At 41.9% G+C, this 22,033-nt stretch overlaps 1 protein-coding gene and 1 non-coding gene across 2 annotated transcripts in view; one reads left to right on the forward strand and one right to left on the reverse strand.

The window, feature by feature from the left end:
* Positions 1 to 20,778, reverse strand: part of ZSWIM6 (zinc finger SWIM-type containing 6) — a 212,939-nt gene extending 192,161 nt beyond the window's left edge. Inside the window, exon 1 of the mRNA XM_053590125.1 lies at positions 20,106 to 20,778. Coding sequence (XP_053446100.1) covers positions 20,106 to 20,763 — 658 coding nt within the window. The 5' untranslated portion in view covers positions 20,764 to 20,778. The remainder of the gene's footprint in view (positions 1 to 20,105) is intronic.
* LOC128592128 (U6 spliceosomal RNA) lies at positions 6,535 to 6,641 on the forward strand. Its single transcript, XR_008381774.1, has one exon. It is a non-coding gene; the product is annotated as a U6 spliceosomal RNA (small nuclear RNA).
* Positions 20,779 to 22,033: the final 1,255 nt, after the last annotated feature.

The raw sequence follows: 22,033 nt of genomic DNA on the forward strand, positions 1-22,033 counted from the left end.
GAGTTGGAAGGTCCAGGTATCCAGGGGTACAACACACCAGCTGGGTGTTCCTGCACGAGTGACAAAGCCTTGTGTCTGTTTCCTCCGCCATGGAATGAATGGGAAGAAGGCCTTCTCCTTAAAGTTAAGGACTGTAAGTACAGAAGTGGTATTCAAAGAGTGGTAGATATTATAAGCTGCAACTATGGTAAGTACAAGTTCCAAGTTCGAGCTGACTCCAATCCTCACCCCAAAAAAAGATACTGAAAAAACTTTTTTTTAGGACCGGTCAAGGTGGATCATCACACCTGTAATCCTAGCAAGCACTCTGCGAGGCTGAGGAAGGTGGACTGCCTGAGCTCACAGGTTTAAGACCAGCCTGAGCCAACGTGAAACCTCATCTCTAAAAATAGCCAGGCATTGTGGCAGGCACCTGGAGTCCCAGTTACTCAGGAGGCTGAAGCAAGAGAATCGCTTGAACTCAGGACTTTGAGATTGCTATGATCTATGACACCACAGCAGAGGGGGAACAGAGTGAGACTCGGTCTCAAAAAAAAAAGGGAGTTTCTTGTAGACAGTACATATTGAGGCTTTTTTTAAAATCCATTCTAATAATTTATGCTTTTTTATTGGTATGCTTGGGTCATTACCATTTGACATAATTATTGCTGTACGGATTTAGGTCATCATTTTATTGTTTATTTACTGTTTGGTATTTAGTTTTTTGTTTTCCCCTTTCCTCTCTTCTTTTGATTATTTAAGTAATTATTAACATTCCTATCTCTAGAGTTTTTCACCATATATTGTCACATAATCTTTCGAGTGGCTGTGCTAGGAACTGCAATATATGTACAGGGTGGACATAAAGTTCATGTGGAATTTAAATTAGTTTACTATTTAAATTTAATATTTATATTAATAAACAAATTACTATTTATTAATAGTAATTTACTATTATAAATAGTAAATAGTAAATTTAAATAGTCAACTAATTTAAATTCCACATGAACTTTATATTAGCTTACTATTTATATTAAATAGTATTTAATATATTATTAATACATTATTATAATAGTATTTATATTAAATAGTAAACTAATTTACATTCCACATGAACTGAGGCCAGGTGCAGTGGCTCATGCCTATAATCCCAGCACTCTGGGAGGCCGAGTCAGATGGATTGTCTAAGTTCACAGGTTCGAGACCAGCCTTAGCAAGACCAACACCCTGTCTCTAAAATAGCCGAGCATTGTGGCGAGCGCCTGTAGTCACAGGTACTTGGGAGGCTGAGGCAAGAGTACAGCTTGAGCTCAAGAATTTGCGGTTGCTTTCAGCTATGACACCACACCACTCTACCAAGGACGACAAAGTAAGACTTTGTCTCAAAAAAAAAAAAAAAAAAAAGAAAAAAGAAAAAACTTTTTTTTCCAAGACCACTTTAATAAGATTAGAAATGTTTATATGGCAGATACTTGATTGGAATTTTTTACATGCATCATTGCAGCCTGTCACTTTTCAGTTTAATTAACTTAAGACTAAAATACAAAAAATAAAATTGAAAAAGAAAAGCTCAAGCACAAGCAGAAATGCACAGAATAAGTGGTAGGGAAAAAATGTTCCACATAAGACTACACCCTGCACATGGGCTATGTCCATGACCAAACACAGCTGCTCAACCCAGAGAAATGACAGAAAGTGGTAAAGAACTGACTTTACGTGTGGGCACAAGAAAGCCTCCTGCTCTATCCACATACCTGTCATACTCTCACAGCCTCTGGCTGCAGACTCAGGGCTCAATCTTCCAGTAATACATGCCAAACTGAGTTTCTCAGTCCGTGTCATATAAATGCACATCCCAGGAGAACTACCTTGATAAGGTACTTACTGTAAACAGAACAGCGTAGAGTTTCTCAAACTCTCCTAAGAAAATCCATCTAACCATAGATGTGAATGCAAATGTACCTTTGGGAAATCTGTGAAGGTCCTAGGTGGCTACAAACACGAAACAAGGCTATTTGTCAAATTCGCAAATTCTTTTTGTGATAGATGTGGGGTAGGAGATACATGGAACCACTTAATGCAGGCAGTGCCTCTCTCCTGGAGAATATGAAGAATTCCCAAAGTAAAACACCAATTCCTTCATCCATTTATGCAACAAACTTTTATTGAGAGACATCTATGTGCAAATGGTTGTACTGGGACCATGGATACAAACAGGTACACGTACATATACATACACATATACAGTTTCTGCTCTCCCAGAGCTTACAGTCTAATTGAGAAGGTAATTTAAAAAACAAAAATCACATAGGAAACTATAACTAGGGTTACAAAGGAGAAAATGTTATGCCAGAATATTTCTCTGAGCCAAGATGACAATTAGGGAACGAAGCAGGCACAGAAGAGCATTGCAGGCAGAAAAAAGAACATAGGCAAAGGCAGGTGGCCAGGCAGCTTAGACGCAGCTGCAGGGCAAGGGAGGACAATGCAGGAGGCAGATGAGGGTCAGGGCTGGACCATGCTGGGCCTTGTACACTCACCAATAACTTTAGTTCTCTGGGCAAAGGGAAGCCACTGAAGGTTCTGCACAGGGCAGGACATCATCATCCTGGCTGCAATATAGGTTGTTCTAAAAGCCGATACCTGCCCGTCTTAAGATCAACACTCTATGAATACATGAAGTACATGCTTACAAACACACGGGTGTACACACATAAACAACATGTAAGATTTTTTAAAAATAGCTTTATAGTACAAATTAGAAGTTGAGAAAGGCCATTAACAGGTAAGAAAAGTGAAAGATGCATGATGTGATAGCTAATCTGGTCTAAACTTCACTGAAGACATTAAACTTTGGATAACAGGGGAAAAAAAACATACAACAGGTAGTCTGGATCATACTACCACAGCTTTCCAAGGCAAAGACGTGAGAAAACACCCAGAAATAGAACTGAAAAAATATACAAAAAATTCAGTTCATATTAAGATCTTAAATTTCACTTGGAACTATTTTTCTAAATACTTTATTTTTAACCCTTTAAATCAGGGGGGAAATGTTAATCAACTCTTCATTTACTGATGCATGTCTCCAGAAGAAGGTAGTATAGATCTCAGTACAATTGTATGATTTAAGGAATTCTGAAACTGAGAATTTTATGTTTTCTTCCATCCTCTACTTGCCATGCTAGAAATTCAGGGAAGCCGAGGAATTAAACCTCAAGAGACAAGGTTAATCCACAAACTGTCCATTCTATTCATGAATACCACAGAACTGATTTTAGCGATCTCCCTTTTCATGTTCAGAAGAATTGTAGAATTTCAAGAGAAAAAAAACCTCGTCCATCATTAGGGTCAACAGTAAAGGAAATATTAAGATATTAAGGCATGGGATACCTTGTTGAATAATATATGCTCTGTTCGTTTACACTAGACCAGGCAACAATTATAATCATAATAAACCATTAACAAAAATAAATCTGTGGATAGTGAAGTTAGTATTTTAATGGTAATAAGACTTTTTTAAAAACAATGTTTTCCTTCTCTAATTACAAAATCAACCTACAGTGTTTTGGAAAATACAGAAAACTAGAAGAAAATAACAATAAATGGAAGAAATCAGGTGAAACTGGAACACTGCCTTACAATAACATACTGCCCTTTGGTATAACAATTATATTTAGAATTCAAATACTTTCATGTATTCCCATGTGGACATCTCAGCAGCCTCAAGATAGAGGTAAAGGTATAATTATTCCCATTTACATGGACTCCATGTTCAGAGCCAGTACTGAGAGCTATCTAGGGACAAACAAGTAGTAAGACAAGTCCCAGCAAAGAGGATTCTACTCTCCTGATGGCTCAGGCACCTTCTCCATGCTCATGACCAGGATATATTCATGTAAGTGGCTAACTGCAGAAGTATCTAAAATAGCAGTACTTGTGAACACCAACCTAAGAAAATGTGCAAACAGAAATCAATACAAACATAGGATCATACAATTCAACTTCAAATAGGAGCATGAAAATTTACATTATCTTAAAACTGTAAAAAAGATGAGGGGGAAAGAGGTGGGATACATCAAACCCACAGAGACTGAGACTGTCTTAACTGCAGTCCAAACAAGAACTCAGACAGAAATCATGTACTTCCTATTTCAAAGAGACTGAAGGGGGGTGGAGATGAGAGATAAGCCAAAGGTCTCCCTTCGGTCCCAAACAACTCCTCCTTGCCTCTCTCTGCTCCTCTCTCCCCACACACACAAGGGCACAGAGAGTATCATTTTAAACTGACTTATTTCTTCCATTTCTTCTGGGAAACATGACATATGGCCAGGGTAACCACTCACTTTATCATCCAAACTGAAAGGAATACTTCAGAGAGTCAAATAAGTGACTATCTAGGAAAAGAGGCATAAACCGAGATTGGGCAAACTGGGAACTAGTGGTCACCCAGTAAGTGGATAACACATCTCTCTCAGGAGCCAAGCATTTAACACCTCCGTCGTTAAACTACTGTATTAAAAAAAAAACTACTTTGGTGTACCCCACTTTATATTACACTGAAATCTCAAGAAAATTCTACCTCAGGGAAAGCCATCATCATTTTATAATCCAGTTTAATAAACCACTCCTATTAATTAGCCAATGTCTTTTCCTAACATTTAAGATCTTGCAAGATGTTTTGAAGTCATAGGTGCTTTTGCAAGTCATCTGGGGGAGGAAATTTTTTAAAACTAAATTTAGTTGTACCAATTTCTTTAAAAAGTAAAATAACCAAATAGAAGGAAAAAGCAATCTCTTAAAAAAACCAAAAGTACTATTCCGCAGGGGGGAAATACCCAAATTATTTCCTGTTTAGAAACAGGAATCATCTTATAAATGAATTGCTTTTACAATAGCTTTTAAGCTGATGCTATTGTTAACAAGTTAACAAACTTGAAGAAAAAGACTTCGAATGAGAAAAAGAAGAAAACGTACACAACACCCACAGAAACAGACTGATGATAAAGCCAGTCCTAAAGCAGCTACCTAACTAGCGGTCATGTTCCTACTCCCCCCTTACAGCAATTCAGACTCAGAAACTCAACTAATTAAAAATTGAAGCTTTGTTTTCAACTGAGTGAATTTTATACAGACACCCACAGGACTGGCATATAATCTAAGACTATCACTCATTCAAGTGACAATTCGATGTCTACTGTGCATATGATATACCAGCACTATTAATATAGTAGTGGGTTGCTCTGGATTTAAAATTTGCCCATATTTTTTTTCCAACTAGCAGATTTATCTTTCACACCAAAAAGGAACTTTGTATTTAAATGCTTTATAATTTTCATTGCATCCTGCCCCAAAAAAGACTAGAAATATCTACTCAACAATGGGAAACTCAAAATGACAACCCCCCAACGGTGTAGAGCAGAATATTTTTACATTTATTTAGTAACACTGCATATTTTGAGTCAATTTGGTTTAACCAACTGATGCTCCCTCTATCAGATGCTTAGAAATCTGTGATTCTACAAGATCTGTTTTGATATTCTGATTTCTAAGAAAAAACAGTTCCTTATTTCCTTCAAGTTTTACATTTCACAGTTGTATTCTCAAATTTGGAAATAACTACGAGTCAGACCAGAGTCAGGTTCTAAAACAACCCTATTGGAATTTCAGAAGGTCTACCTGCTTTTTACCAGAGAGACAGGAACTGCCCCTTGATCTAATAAGGAAACCAGATTAACTAAATAGATCTGGTCTACTACTACAGATTTTTTTTTTTTTAAGTTATGAATCTAAGACATGGAATGTTCTAGATTTAATAAATAAGGCTTCTTGAAAGTATCAGGTTCAAAGCTCAATTCTAAAAAGACAATGAAAAAGGAGAAAATTAATTGTTCCACAATTGTAAAGGACCAAAGAGGAAAACAGCAACTCAGGAAGTAAATTTTTAAAACAAGCCATTTAGAAATGTGATAGTTAATGTATCTCTAAAATCACTGATGATCAGACTGTTATTATACACTGAACTTTTACATTCTTAATTATAGTGTCTATTTTTAAGTATGAAGGGGGACAATCAAGAAGTAAAAAACAAGTTTTTAATGTGACATTAAATAAACAGCCCAGGCTTGGCACCCGTAGCACAGTGGTTACAGCACCAGCCACATACACTGAGGCTGGCAGGTTCGAAGGCCAGCTAAACAACGATAACTGCAACAAAAAATAGCCAGGCGTTGTGGCGGGTGCCTATAGTCCCAGCTACTTGGGAGGCTGAGGCAAGAGAATCGCCTAAGCCCAAGAGTTGGAGGTTGCTGTGAGCACTCTACCACAGCACTCTACCAAGGATGACATAGTGTGACTGTCTCGAAAAATAAATTAAATAAATAAATAAAAATAAGCAGCCCTAAAAAGTATAAATTCTTGACGGAAGATCAGAGGGAGAGCTCTCTATATTTGAATAGGCCACTTGAATTTCTTGTGCTTTTCTTAACTCACCACCACAAAGCCCCCATCACACACACGTGCACACACACATTTTGTTAAAAAAAAATACAAACCATGCTCGCTTCAGCAGCACATATACTAAAATTGGAAGGATACAGAGAAGATTAGCATGGCCCCTGCGCAAGGATGACACGCAAATTCGTGAAGCGTTCCATATTTTTATACGGACTGATGGGCAAAAAAAAATACAAACCATACTCCTTTGTGTTAAGAAATAAATTTCACTGAAAAGCTAAAGAACTAAGTTTCATAATTTATCAAAATTAAAAGACAAGCCACTGCTAAGCTATGAGCTACTAAAACAAATTCAGTCCTAATTACATTTTGAATAAACCCATAGTCAGTTGCTCTTATATCACTGGTGGTGATATAAGACATCTAAAATTATTAGAAACAAAATAAAATTTTTAATAAACAGTGAAAAATTAAGTGAATCTTAAATCTACAGAAACAAGAAATGCTTTTAAAAATCCATCCATTTTAACTCGGGAGGCTGAGGCAAGAGAATCACATAAGCCCAAGAGTTAGAGGTTGCTGTGAGCCGTGTGACGCCACGGCACTCTACCTGAGGGCGGTACAGTGAGACTCTATCTCTACCAAAAAAAAAAAAAAAAAAATCCATCCATTTTAAAATAAAAATATGTTGCTACCAATTGTTAAAATGAATACAGTTTTTTACCCCCACTATACCAGTCCATATTGAAAGCAAAATGCAATACCATGCAGGCCTTTGGAATTTCTTGCTATTTATGAAAGAGCTTAATGTATTTTACTAGGTCGGTAGGAGAGATCCAATGCAGAATATCATTTGAGCATTTTGCTTCTAACAGCACTAGTAGAACTACCGACTAGGCTTTGTTTTTCATCAAGCTTGTTAAGCTAGAGCTGACATCACAGATATAGCTTACCTAAGTAAAATATAAATTACATTAAGGGTCCATAAGATAGTCACTTAACCTACTACTATCCAGTCTATTACAATGTTCTGGGCATCATATTAAATTACATAGAGACACTTAGATCAAACAAACTATCTCTAAGCCACTTTAGAAATACCTATCATAACCTCCAACTGCAGAAAGACTATACAATATAATTACTATACTATGGCATACAGTAGTTTAATGTGCTTGATATTCTATTCCTGAGATACTATAGTTATATTTCCTAATAAAATTTTTGTTTTCACCTTAAGTAAAAGAGATAAAATATTCTTTGATTAACATCAGCAAACTGCCCAAATTCCTCTTATCCAAAATATTTTTAAGATGTAAAAATGTAAATATACTTCTGTAGGCTATTACACCAGCAATGTGCCTTTCACTAAATCTCTCAACTTAACCTTTCTTATTTTCACAAAAGTGAATCCAGGAAAATTTAGCCAATAACTACCTTAAGAACAAAGGGAAGATGAAATCTACTTGATTCTATTCCTACTTATTTTGGCCAATTATTTTGTGCTACCTTAAGAAGGGTGAAAGACCAATGAACTAAATAAACATTATCCTGTCATCCAACCAATCTAAGAACATTATACCACTATTCCTTATAAACAAGGGAACAATCACCCACGTTTTTATTTGTATTCAGTATAATCCACAGTACAAGATAAATCATCCCTTAACATACCCTCAGGTTTTCTATATGCTATTACAGAAAAAGCAGAAACAATATTTTTCTCATCAAAGTCCCTTCGAAAGACACAAATTCATACTATAACTTTTTTTACTTCTTTCTAAAATTATTCAAGAACAAATATACAGGGGTGTCCTAAGGGTTGCTACACATAGGAAAAACTAAAAAACTCTTACTATGTTTTGTATTTTTATATTTATGTCAACACGTAGAGAAATATTTTGTAAGTATTGTGTAAAATTTTGTGGTATTTTGTAAATAAAGGTACATTCCGCTACAATTTCTATTTTTCCCTATGTGTGTATGTATGGCGACCTTTGGGACACTGTATTTTTCATTTTGTAGGATACAAATCATTAAGTTCTTGAATTCACATATGCATCCCAAAGTCTAAAACTGACTTTGCAGATAAAATCTACATAATACTGGCTCTAGAGCATGAAGAACCTAGACTCGGATAATGATATTTCAATCAAAACCCAGCTGTTCCCTACAATAGCTAGATTTTTTAAAACATACTGCTAGGGCATTAACCAAATCTAAGCACACACAAAGATGTTAGCAAAGAGAACGCTGACAACTGTAGAAAAAACAGTATTGTGTTTTTTTAAAGGTCTGATGGCACCTATAATTACAGAAACCATTTCAGACTCCACCACTTCAACAGCAATGGGAATTTGAAAGATGCCTGAGGCATAGTAAATAAATCAGGCAAATTTCACACTTCTTGGTGTCACCACAAAACCAAGGTATTGAGATGGATTTATGTCTGACCTGCTAAAGCAATTCTTTAAATCTTTCTCCTAACATAAACTACATGTTACATGTTTCAAGACTTATCATTTATGATGACTACTATTAAAAATCCATATCTAAACGACATGCACATCCTATTTCACAAAAGTATAGCTAAAAAGAGTACCATAGCAAGTGTCTGAAACTTAGTTCAGTTTGATAACTGAAAAGTTAAATTTCTGACATTTGCCAGCAGTCGCACAACATGCTGGCTCTGAGCCATCATGGCCTGGTGCCAGCCTGCTGTAGGGCCCGGCTAAAAATAGCAGCTAAGCAGCAGCTGGAACACATAGGTCCCTCTGACCTCAGCCTCATTTCCCTAAATCAGGAAGCGGGGAGGTCAGAGGAAGGAGGGAGACAACTGCAGGGAAAGAAGGAAATGTCTTGGGAGGTACTGCTTACCTCTTTGAATTTGTCTTTTCTTCTACCACACCTTCTTACTCCTCACTTCCCTCACCCCATCTCCAGAAGAAAAGAAAGGAGAGGAAGAGAAAAAAAGCAAAGAGGAAAGGAAGGAAAAGAAGAAACTGGAGCTCTGACGTAGGCTAGATTCAGAGCCTTCCCCATCTCCTGTACCCTCAATTCTCCTTTGCTTCTACCATCATCACAAAGCAATCTTTACCACTGCCTACAGAAGTATATACATAAACCACAATCTTGAAAAGACTGGCCAAGTTATTGGGCTGAAGCTCTAGCAGACAAAAATCACACAAGCGATATCTGGAGGAAGAAGGAAGAATTGTAAGACGGCATCAAGATACAAAATCCTAAGTGTTAAGGAAACTTGAAGAACACTAAAAAACAAAGTCCTAAAGGAACAGAGCTAACGTACTAAAAAGAATGCTCACATACAACCACCAACTTACAAACTTCTGGTATTTGAATTTTAAAATTTTATTTTAAGGCAAATATCTATAATCATGACCACCTTCTTCTTAGAAATGAGTTAATGGGAAGGGGTAGTAGGTAGCAGGATGCAAAAATTCAACGGGAACTAAATACAGAGAGAGCTGCCTTCATCTTCTGTCAGCCTTTACCAAGAAAGACCAACAGCAAACCCAGCAGAGACTCCAGGCATACTCTTCATATGTGAATTACAGAACACCTATATAGTACTCCATTCATAAAAATGCTGGCCACTGCCAGCAAACTTTTAACACATACAACTTGGCATACACAAAATTCAAAATTATTAAGAAAACTTAAATCCTGCTTCTGTAGACTCATTCTATATTCCATCTTCATATGTATCTTTTCTATATGTCTTCCAACATTAGAGATGTGACACCAATTAACAATGAAAAAATACATAAAGTGTGAAATAAGGTAGCTAGTCACCTGAATTTTAAGCAATTGAGTCAGTAAGTGAACTTTATCTGATCAGCTTATTTCATCAGAGTTTAAATGTAGTGACAGGTTCTACTGCATCCTTATAATTAATATCAGGGTTCAGCAATGGCACAGATAAAATTATCTTTCATAGCCGGGCGTTGTGGCAGATGCCTGTAGTCCCAGCTATTTAGAAGGCTGAGACAAGAGAATCACTTGAGCCCCAGAGTTTGAGGTTGCTGTGAGCTATGATGCAATAGCACTCTACTAAAGGCAACAAAGTGAGACTGTTTCAAAAAAAAAAAAAAAAAATTACTTTTCAGGCTGGGCACCTGTAGCACAGTGCTTATAGCACCAGCCACGTACACCGAAGTTGGCGAGTTCAAACCCAACCCAGGCCAACCAACAATGACAACTGCAACAAAAATAGCCAGGCATTGTGGTGGGTGCCTGTAGTCCCAGCTACTTGGAAGGCTAAGGCAAGAGAAACACTTAAGCCCAAGAGTCTGAGGTTGCTGTGAGCTGTGACGCCACAGCACTCTACCCAGGGTGACAGCTTGAGATTCTGTCTGTCTCAAAAAAAAAAAAAAAATGAAGAGTCTCATCATAAATTACATCCAGCTAATTCAATGAAAAACTGTCCCAGATCATACAAAAACGACTTTAAAGGTTAAAGAGTACTGCAGTTTAGAGACCACATCATTTACGTTAAAGAAGTATAAGGTTATGTATATACCACTGGCAAAAAGAAAAGCAGCACATTAACAACAACAGTAAATTACACACAAAACAGGTCAAATACAGATAAAACTGTACCAGTTTTCATATGCATACACACTAAATTCTGAGCAAACTTCTACTGTCCTATAGAAGCACTTTAAACTTTCGGTAAATTCCACATTACATTAGTGTATGTGTACCTTCATGTACAGTAAATCCTCACTTAGAAACATAATGAAACCAATTTTATCACTCATTGATACAAAAAAGAATTAGGTTCCTATAGCCTGTTTCTGGTCATAAAAACATGACCAAACTTCTAATTAAGGACCCAAAACACTTCTAATACTAAACATTGAAATAAATGTGAATGATCCATATACTTAAGATTCAAAAAAACAAAAGCAAGGTAATTATTCACCCAATTATTCTAGCTCACGGTTGTGGGTAGCCAGAGCCTGTCCTGGCAGCTCAGGGCACAAAGCAGGAACCAGCTCCGATCAGCCTGCACACACACACCCACACTCACTAGAGACTGGGACAACGTAGACATGCCAATTCATCTAACAGGCACATCTTTGGGATATGGGAGGAAACCAGCGTACCCAGAGAAAAACCACATGGATGTTGGGAGACCATGCAAACTCCACTGAGACAGTAGCCCCAGCCAGCAATCACTTTTTCCCCCTCACCAACATTATAATAAAACGTTATTCAGGACCTGCTGTATATTTGTACAGTAAGCAATCATAACTAATTTTTCCAGGACTTTAATCTCATAACATTATTTCAATTTCCAAATATCTACAAATGTTTTATACACTAGCAAGTATTTGGTATGCTAGTACCACTGCTGAACTAAAACCATTAGAATTTAGCCTGAAACTAAAATCCTATCTAGAAATACTTTCATAACATTCAATAAAATGTTAGCCAAATAACCTCTCCAACAGTCTAATTTACATTCAAGAACATGCTTGTTCTGATTTCTTAGACTACCAAACATTCCTAGCAAACTAAGAGACAGCCAAAACAGTAGGAAAAAGATTCAACACTTTGCCAAATTAGCTGTGCCATTTACTATGCCACTCTAGACAATGACTCAACATGTTTGGGCCTCTATTTTCTCATCAACGAAATGGGGAAAGCTGGAATTAATGTCATCTTTTCATCTCTCAAATCACTATAGGTCTACTAGTATATAACAATTATAATGCAACAGTATTTTAGGAAGAAATGGAACAGTGAATCCAGTGAATCTGCATGAAGGGGTCATTAGAACATGGTAGGAGTAACGATATTCAAATTATACCTGGGTTTAGTGTCTCCTTTTCTGCTCACTTGGGAACATGTATAGATATATATATCTGTAAGCTTATCTATATACGCATAGATAAGTTTGCACAAACAAAACTAGTTATCACTTCAGAATTCCACAGATATAAAACATTTAGTGTGGGCGACGCCTGTGGCTCAGTTGGTAGGGCGCCGGCCCCATATACCAAGGGTGGTGGGTTCAAGCCTGGCTCCGGCCAAAACTGCAACAAAAAAATAGCCGGGCGTTGTGGCGGGCGCCTGTAGTCCCAGCTACTCGGAAGGCTGAGGCAGGAGAATCACCTAAGCCCAGGAGTTGGAGGTTGCTGTGAGCTGTGTGAGGCCATGGCACTCTACCGAGGGCCATAAAGTGAGATTCTGTCTCTACAAAAAAAAAAAAAAAAAAAAAATTTAGTGTACCCTTAGCAACAGTTTACTTAACTGTCAGCTTAAAGTCAATCGTTCAATAAGATGAAAGTTCAAAATGATAGGCAATTTTGCACCGCATTCTCTCTAAAGCTTGCTTTAACTATCTTTTCTAGTTGAAAAAATTTAAAGAAGCATCCTATTTTTAAAGAACTGAAAACTATGTACACAGCATATTCTTAAAGGAACACAGCATTGAAAGCAAAAACTAAAGTCATCCAGGTTTTTTTTTTTCTTTTTCTTTTTGTAGTTTTTGGCCGGGGCTGGGTTTGAACCCGCCACCTCCGGCATATGGGGTCAGTGCCCCACTTCTTTGAGCCACAGGCGCCACCCGACATCCAGGTTTTTTAAACACATCTATTATATTTTATTTTTGAGAATTGGGTAGGACTAGGAAAGAAGACTCTTTTCATGAAACAAAAGTAGGTAACAAATTTTTCCAAATTATGATTTAATATTGATTTCTCAGAAGGAGATGCATTTAAAGGAGGAAGAAAGCTCATGTTTTCGAATTTACAGTAATCCCCAAACATTTACTTGCCCCAAAATTAATAAACTAAGAAAACTAAATTAGACTTTTTATGGTGAGAAAGCACCATTTTTTAAATTACACCACAGTAATCTCAAAGGCAAATAAAAACAGCTTTGGGGTTTCATGTAATTTATCACATTTTTAAAAATACTTACCAATAATCTGCTTTCATTTCTAGGATATTTGTACTCTCAAACACAGTTTTAAAGTCAATGGCAACTTTGCCCCTGCAAAAATTCCTAACACTAAGTGAGTTTGCTTTAGCATATGTACATGTATGCTTCTTAAAAATAAAGGTACCAAATTCATCTTACCTCATTGAAGAAAATTTACAGTCTTAACAGAAAAATATAAAGCACGTAACATGGAAATAGTACAGGTCCAATCATGTCGTTTTTCGTAAGGACAGCCCTCTTAAAAGAAAACACGTCACATTCCTTCTCCTGCCATACTCTTCACTGAACATACTATTAGCTGAAATCACACATTTTTAACTAAACCCTTAATATGAGCATGAGCAGAGAAAAGATCCAGGCCTTTATCTTTCTATATGAAACATTTAGTTAGAACTGAGATAGCAACTGATAACCCATTGTGAAAAGAAGCCCAAGGTAAACATTTTAAAAAATCAGAGAGGACAAGGATGTGCATAACACCAATAACAATATGAGCTGGGCACAGTGGCTCATACCTATAACCCCAGGACGCTGGGATCACTTGAGACCAGGAATTCCAAACTAGCCTGGCCAATATGGCAAGACCCCATCCCTAAAAAAAATTAAAAAATTAGCCATGCATGGTGACACACATGTAGTCCCAGCAACTTGGGAGGCCGATGGGAGGATTGCCCAAGCCCAGGAGTTTGAAGCTACAGCGAGAAAACAGGCGATATGGCTGATACTTGTAATCCTAGCACTCTGGGAGGCCAAGATGGGTGGATTAGTTGAGCTCAAGGGTTCAAGACCTCACTCACCAAGAGTGAGACCCTGTCTATATTTTTTTAAAAAATAGAAAAACTTGGGCGGCACCTATGGCTCAGTGGGTAGGGCGCTGGCCCCATATACCGAGGGTGGTGCGTTTGAACCCGACCCCAGCCAAACTGCAACAAAAAAATAGCTGAGTGTTGTGGCGGGTGCCTGTAGTCCCAGCTACTCAGGAGGTTGAGGCAAGAGAATAGCCTAATCCCAAGAACTGGAGGTTGCACTGAGCTGTGACGCCACGGCACTCTACTGAGGGCGACAAAGTGAGACTCTGTCTCTTAAAAAAAAAAGAAAGAAAGAAAAATAGAAAAACTAGCTAGACATGGTGGTACACATCTGTAGTCCCAGATGCTCGGGAAGCTGAGGCAAGAAGATCAATTGAGCCCAAGAGTTTGAGGTTGCTGTGAGCTATGACGCCGCCAACACTCTAGCCAGGGGCAACACAGTAAGACTCAGTCTCAAAAGACACAAAAAGGTGCAGTGAGGTACAATCACATCACAGCACTCCAGACTGGGCAACAGAACAAGATCTCACCTCCCCAAAAAAAAAGAAAATGATTTGAATTTTTCAATTAATTGCAATAATTCTTCTATAAAGGACATGCTCCACAGGCATCCATAGATTTCCAAAAATGTCACATCTGTGAAATGAATAAAATTCAATGCAAAGTGGAAAAAAAAAAATAGGAATGACCTTTTAATCCAAGGGTATACTCACAATACAATGGGTAGCAAGGAATTAAGGACTAAAGAAAGAGCAGAAATGTTTGCTTTAATCCAAATCAGCTATTCCACCTTTCCATTGTTGTTATAATTTTGGACTACGAAAAAAATATTTTGTCTTCTAAACAGGTTAAATTTCTTCACTGGACATTACCAACCATCAGAGAACCAAATATCAACAAATTCCAAGTACTCTTCACCTAATATTGGAAATTTAACTTTCCTCAGAACAATGCTGAGGACATATTAGATACTGAAATAAAAAAAAATTATAAACAAATCAAACATCTCAATCTGCACAAAAGAATAAGAAACACATATATGACTGGTTTCAAAATTTCTTATTTAATTTCATCAATCAAAAGACAGAAAACAGTGTAAGATTTGACAAGAGTATTTTTCTACATTATTAACTTTGAAAATGCATTCAATGAAATGAATGCACCATCAATAAACAAGCATCCAAATCTGAAAGTGCATTTACAATCACATCTTTATACAGTAACGTCTGGATTGTTAAAAAATATAATCAAATCAAAATACTCAGACTAATAAACTATCTGATTGAAATCTGTATTCACCTTAATTCTAATAATGATCCCCTTTACCACCTTGCCACCACCTAAACACAAAATTTTAAGTTATGAATATGAAAAGACCATAAGAATATGTTCACCCAAGTATTAACAGATTTCTGGGTAATAGTCTTTTCTCTCAAAGTAGCAAAAAAAGAGAAAGAAAACTCCTTTTAAAAACTGACTCCTTCCTTCAGACAGGAGAAACATTCTCACACACTCAAGCACACACAAACATGTGCAAACACAACAAAACAAAAAATAGAAATTAAAAACTCAAGGATAATTTTCATAAGTTTCTTTATTATAAAAATAGATGCTTCTAGTTTTAAGAACAATCCAAGTTAAGAAAAACCCAACCACAAGATAGGCATAATATAAAAAGCAAAATTCCCCCCAAGACTTGACCATTCACTTGACTCCCCTTTTCCAATACCCACTATTGCTTTCGTAGCATTACAACAAACATTTAAATGTATCTACATACAAATCTCTTTTTTACTTTTAAACACAAATCCTGGCATACAACATGAAGTTTCTGACTTGTTTTTAAATGAAGTATTTCCTCAGCAGTACTGTGTATGTAACTCTTGTTTGTGGTTGTATAGTATTCCACTGAGTACTTCTTAACCAGTTCCCCTCTGAGAGGAATTTACATTGATTGCAGCTTTCAGTCTTGCAAACCATACTGCAATGAGCATCCTTACCAGACCATCTTTACACGCTAACATCGTCTATAGAATTCTTAGAAATGACAAAAAAAAATATTGGGCCCAGCAGCAGAATAAGCAGCATCCTTTTCTCTTACCCTTTTAGTCTTTGCCAGTGTGACAGTGTAAAGGACATTCTTTACTCGCTTCTCTTTATATGAGTAAAGACAAATGTTTATTAATCATTTGCACCTCTTTGTGTCTGAAATGTGTTCCCCATTTCCCTACTGGGTTATTCATCTTTGTTTTGATGTTTAGGAGTTTTCTACCAGCCTTTGGTCAAATGTGCATTAAATATTTGTCAGTTAGCTGCTTAACTTGGTTCATAGGTGTTTTTAGCTCTATGGTTTGTTGTTGTCACTGTTGTTGTTTTTTAAAGACAAGGTTTCTCTCTGTTGCCCAGGCTATCAAGCTAGAGTATAGTTATATCACCACAGCTCCCTGGACTCCACTGAACCACAGCTCAGTGAACTCCGGGGCTAAAACGATCCTCCCTCAGTCTCCCGACTACAAGCTTACGTAACACAATATCTGGCTAATTTTTTAACTTTTTTGGAGTAATAGGGTTCCCTAGGCTGGTCTCAAACTCCCAGCCTAAGCAAACCTCTCCCCTTGGTCTCCCAAAGCGCTAGGATTATAGGCATGCGCACTTAAATTTGTAGATTTTCCAATGAAATGTATCTGTCTTTTCCCCCAACTTGAATTTCAGGTCATATTAGGGAAGCTCTTTCCCAAACAAAAATTTAGGAAAATCGTTTTACATTACTTCTAAACTATTAGTTAAATGATGTCATTAATATTTACATATTAGGACCTTCAGAGACGGCTCCCTTCCAATATCAATTATTTAACAAAAATAAGACAACTACACTTTCTCTAATATTTTCCTATCATCAATTGATGGGCACCTCTATAACAATTAAATATTGCTCACAACTATTATGCTAAATGTTTAATTTTTTTCTCTTTAAATTTCTTCTTAAAATACAGGAGCTGAAAAATAATAACTACCTATAAGTTTAATTTCTGGCAAGCCGCATTCTATGTCCCTCAATTCTTAGATAATCTCCAACAGTATAAGTGTAAATAAAAAGTCCAAAACCTAGATTTTCCCTGTGGTAGTTATAATTTAGTCTTCTCTACAAAAGTGAATAAATACTTCCTGTGTAAACAAACTTGTAATTTTGCAATACCAGAAAATTGCTTTATGGTGCTATCAACATAGTATTCTTTTCTTTTCCACCTCAGGTTCTGAAGCAAGAAAGGCTTCTACCTCAAATCAGAATTACAAAATACACCTCTTGAGTTAGTATACCATTTCAAACCACCACTTAAAGCTAAATTAGATGGTTAGTCTAGCCACCCTCTCTCTGTTCCCCATAAAGGGGGCAAAAAAAACCCTTGATCATAAGTTTTCTATCTCACAGTGCCAGCTGCCAGGCATTTAACAGCCTTCCATCTCTAAGCTGACTGGCCCGACAAGTAACATAACTTGGAAGTTAAGGCAAGTGGCAGAACTCAGGGAGCAGAAAAACAGTATTTTCCACAATTTGTATAGCACTTGTTTAGCATGTATGTGTTTCCGAAGTGGTGGTCAACTCTTCAAACTACACTAGAAGCATCATAACACTTCACATCAACTACTGCCAATTCCATTCACTGGCCTCCTTCCCCTTTGGGGACTATTCAAAAACTTACTATTTTCTTTTACAACTACTCACCCAGGCCTCTTCCACTGATGAAAGCAGGCAAAGCCCACGCTGTGTGTCTGTCTCCTAGAGAAGATTGCATCTTTTATTTATCGCCCCTTGGCTTTATTTTCACAGTGAATTCCTGGCTTAAACGCAATCAGCCAAGAAACCCTCCCTATGTGCTCTCCTGTCATTCCTCATTGCTTGCAAGCAGAGTCAAGCACAGGGAAAGGAAAAAAAACCTTCCACACTGCCAGCCAAGCCATAAAAATTCGCAGACTCCAGTTTGCTATAGTGAGAAACCATAGATATACTTCAACTCGGCAGGAAACAAACACCCACAAAAAAAAGGTATAATGTGAAAGAATGTTAATTAGATTTTTTAAGGGGGTGGGAGGGAGGACAGATGGATAACCTCAAAAGCTAAACCCCCCCTCTAGACAGAAGGAAAGGGTGCCCAGCATAGAAAAGGCAACGCTGGGGGTTGCCTTTGGAAATAAATGACCATGCAGAAAATCACGTTTACAGATTGCATTAGAATTCAAATTAACCAGACAGGATTAAAACAAATCTTAATTCTCTCTTGGGGCCCCTATCTAGACCCTCACCCACTCCCAAAGAAGAGAAGGATAAAAGGAACTGACTAAAGAAAAAGATAAAAGATTAAGTTAGAAAATCAAAGAGCTCGAGATGCTTCCAAATCTATCCCCATTCATTCAGTACCAGGTTTATCACACTACAATTTCAAGTAGATATAAAACTAGAAGGGGGTAGAAAATATACCATTTGCAACCAGGAGGAAAAAAATAGGTAGTTTCACTATAGCATTGTTCCTTTCAGTCCGGCTCAAACATTCCCATCGCTATGGCTGAAAGAGATATCTGGACAGGGAAAAAAAAAAAAATTGGGGGAGGAGGGGGAACAGGGGACGCTTTTAAACTAAGCTATTTTAGAAAACTCTCATGGTCTGTCAAAGAAAGGAGGGTTGTTCAGCTTTAAATCACAAGTCCTTCTCTGGCCTTTGTCAAATATCTTCTACTTTACGAGCCCTGAAAAGAAATAAAGAGACTCTTTTGTTTGGTTTCCCCTTTTCGGAGGATGACAGAAAACGGAAAGGGGCACAAATAAACCTGAAAATGAGAACAAAGTGTTGGGTCGTGCCGGCCGGGCGGCCGCGCCGGGGAGCACGGGAGCGGTGGCCCGGCCCCTCCGCCTCGCGCTCCCGCAGCCCCGCTGCGAGCCGCACCTCCCTAACTGCTCACCGCGGCTCCCCCGGGGCACCACGACCTGCCCCCAGCACAAACGAAACTCAGGCGGCAGGACACCCGGGCTCCGCCGCCGCCGCCTCACAGGGGCGTCTGGGGCCGGCCGCGCGGACCAGGGAATCGCGAGCGGTCCTGCTCAGGCTCGAGCCGTTTAATAAGAGGGCGTCCTCGGGGCGAGGCCCCTACGCGGACGGGGTCCAGCCTGCCCCGCCACCCGCTCTGTCCTGCGCTACTCCGAGACGGGGAAGCGTGGACGGGAAGACATTTAAATATGGGGCGGCCGGGGGGTTCGCTTGGGCCAGACGCCTCAACTACCCCAGAGCGCCGCGGTCGGTCGCCCGTCGGAGTCCCGAGATGAGCGGCCGGCGAGTGGCGTTGAATGTATTCCCTCCCCTCAAATCGCGGGGGACCGGGCGGAGGGGAAAAAGAAAGAGGAGCGAGCGACAGACAGGGCGAGAGGGGGGAGCGCGCAGAGCGGCCGGGCCCCGGCTCGCCCCGGCCGGCATTGTCTGTGCGGCCCGCGCCCCCTCCCCCGCCCCGCACGGCCCCGCCAGACACACACCCTCGCGGGAGCCGGGCCGTCCGCCCGCGCCTTTGTCCACGTCCACCCCCCGAAAGAAGCGAGCAGTCCTCCAGGATGTGGTCCCCGGGAGGAGGACGGACCGAGGAGCACGGGCTGGGGGCGCCAACCCCGCGGAGGGGCGCGTCCTGCTGATTCATTTCCCACTCGCGCTGGCCCGTCCGGGGAGACGAGGGGCGGGGAGGGGCGGGAGGAAATAGGCGCTCCGCTCGAGAAGACCATCCGAGCCGCAGAGGATACCAGGCGGGGTGAGGGAGCGCTCGGGCTGGGGGCTTCCCGCAGGGAAGGAACGCCCCCCCCCCACGGGACTGACGGACGGACAGACGGCCCGCAGCTGCCCCGTGACTCACCGACTTGCAGGACGTTGTCTACGCAGCCGCTTTCCAGCAGCGCTATGCCCCGGCGGAAGGGCAGCCGCGTCTCGTCGCCGCCGTCCGCCGCCCCGGCGGCCCCCACCGACGGGGCCCCGGCCCCCGCGGCGGCGGCGGCGGCGGCGGCGGCAGCGGCGGCGGCAGGCGAGGTGGCGGCCGGGGAGGACGAGGAGCCGCCGCCGCTCGCGCCGCCCGCGCCGCCGCCCGCGCCGCCGGGGCCGCCGCTGTCGTCGCCGGGGCCGCCCGCGGCGCCGCCGCCGGTGTTGAAGGACGAGTACATGCAGATCTCCCGCTCGCTGCGGGGGAAGGACCAGTAGACTATGCGGCGCTGCACCGGCTCCGGGATGCGCTCGAAGCGCTCCTCCACGCGCTGGAACGGCCACTTCTCCGCCACCCTGCGCGCCGCGATGTCCAGCAGAGACTCGGGGCTCTGGGTCTTGCCCGGCGGCAGCAGCCCCAGCGCCGCGCCGCCCCCGCACGCCGCCGCCACCGCGCCGCCGGTCCGCTGGCCCGGCCGACAGGCAGAGCTGTAGCCGCCACCCGCACCGCCGCCGCTGCTGCCCCCGCCACCGCCGCCGCCGCCCGGCCGGCAGCAGAGCCGTTTCGCGGGAGGAGGCTGCTGTCCGCGCTCCGCCATGACCGCGCCGCTTCTAACCCGACAGCGGAAGTGCCGGGACCCTATAAACGGCACAAGGAAGCGCGACACGCACACGCCGTCGCGACGCCACGCTGCCATCTAGGGCCCGCCGCTCCTTGTACGGGCACTAAAGGTGGGGCCTCTGCCATGACGTAAGACTGAGGCGGGGCTCCGGTAGGGAGAACCTAGGGCCGGGGGAGGAGCCTATGTAAATCGCTGAGCTGAAACATAAATAGAGCACTCAGCGGACACGGGGGTGGCGGGGGCAGGCGGGTTGGGTGCCGGGTGGGTTGAGAGAATGTCAGGCTGCTGTGACGCGGGGGGCGGGGCTCAGGCGGGGTTCCCGCGGGAGGGGCCGTGCTGTCCAGCCTGGTCTAAGGTAGGTGGGTCTCTGCGCCCCCTGTATACTCAACTTTCCCCTCCAGTTCCTTGCCTCCCTTTGAAGTCGGACAAGTGAGGACCCGCCTCGTGGGTCGCAGCGGGGAGGAAGAAGGACATGAGGAGAGTGCTAACAGGAGCGGTCCGGGCTAAATGGGGGGCGGGGCCTCGGAGCCGATGCCCCACCCCCCCGTCAGCCTGCCCTCCCGGGGAAAAGCCTCAGAGCGGAGGAGGCGCTTTCAAAACAAAGAAATGCGGCATGGGGCCCGGGGGACGCGGGTGGAGAGGAAGGCGGAGGAGGTGCGGCCGAGGCCTCCCGGCTACCCGCTTCCCCTCCAGCCTGTCCGGGGGAGCTCCCCCTCCAACAACCGAGGCTGCGGCGCTGGGGAAGGGGGAGGAGGGTTGCATTCAGCGGCTATTTTCCATTTCACTTTTGCAGACCCAGGTGGAGAAGAAGAGCGCTCATTCCTCTGCCTCGGCGCAGGTCTAGCGCACCCAGCCCCTTGCCCGGTATCTTTTCAGTCTTGGCGGCCGGGCTGGGGGCCGAGCCAGCCAAGTGACGGAAAAAGCGCAGAGCGCTAGGAACCTGCCTGGCAGCCGCGCGACCTGCGGCTGTCCCGCCCTCGCGCTCCCTAAGCCCCTCGGGGCAGGAAGCCAGCCCACCGTTTGGAGTCTCGCAGCTGAACCGCCCTTGTCGCCCCCGCGGCCGCACCGCCGAGACCCAGCTCCAAGGCCGCGGTTCTCCCACTCGGGGTGGAATCCACAGTGGACTGTGGATTTAGCAAACACACCTTTGTGAGTACACACGCCGCGGAGGCTCGCGCAAACCCCACGGGCGCGCGCTCACCGCCCACCCGGCAGCGGACGGCGCGCCAGGCGGGGGACGGCTCCT

This window comes from Nycticebus coucang, chromosome 1 (genome assembly GCF_027406575.1).
Source record: "Nycticebus coucang isolate mNycCou1 chromosome 1, mNycCou1.pri, whole genome shotgun sequence".
Classification (NCBI taxonomy): Eukaryota; Metazoa; Chordata; class Mammalia; order Primates; family Lorisidae; genus Nycticebus; species Nycticebus coucang.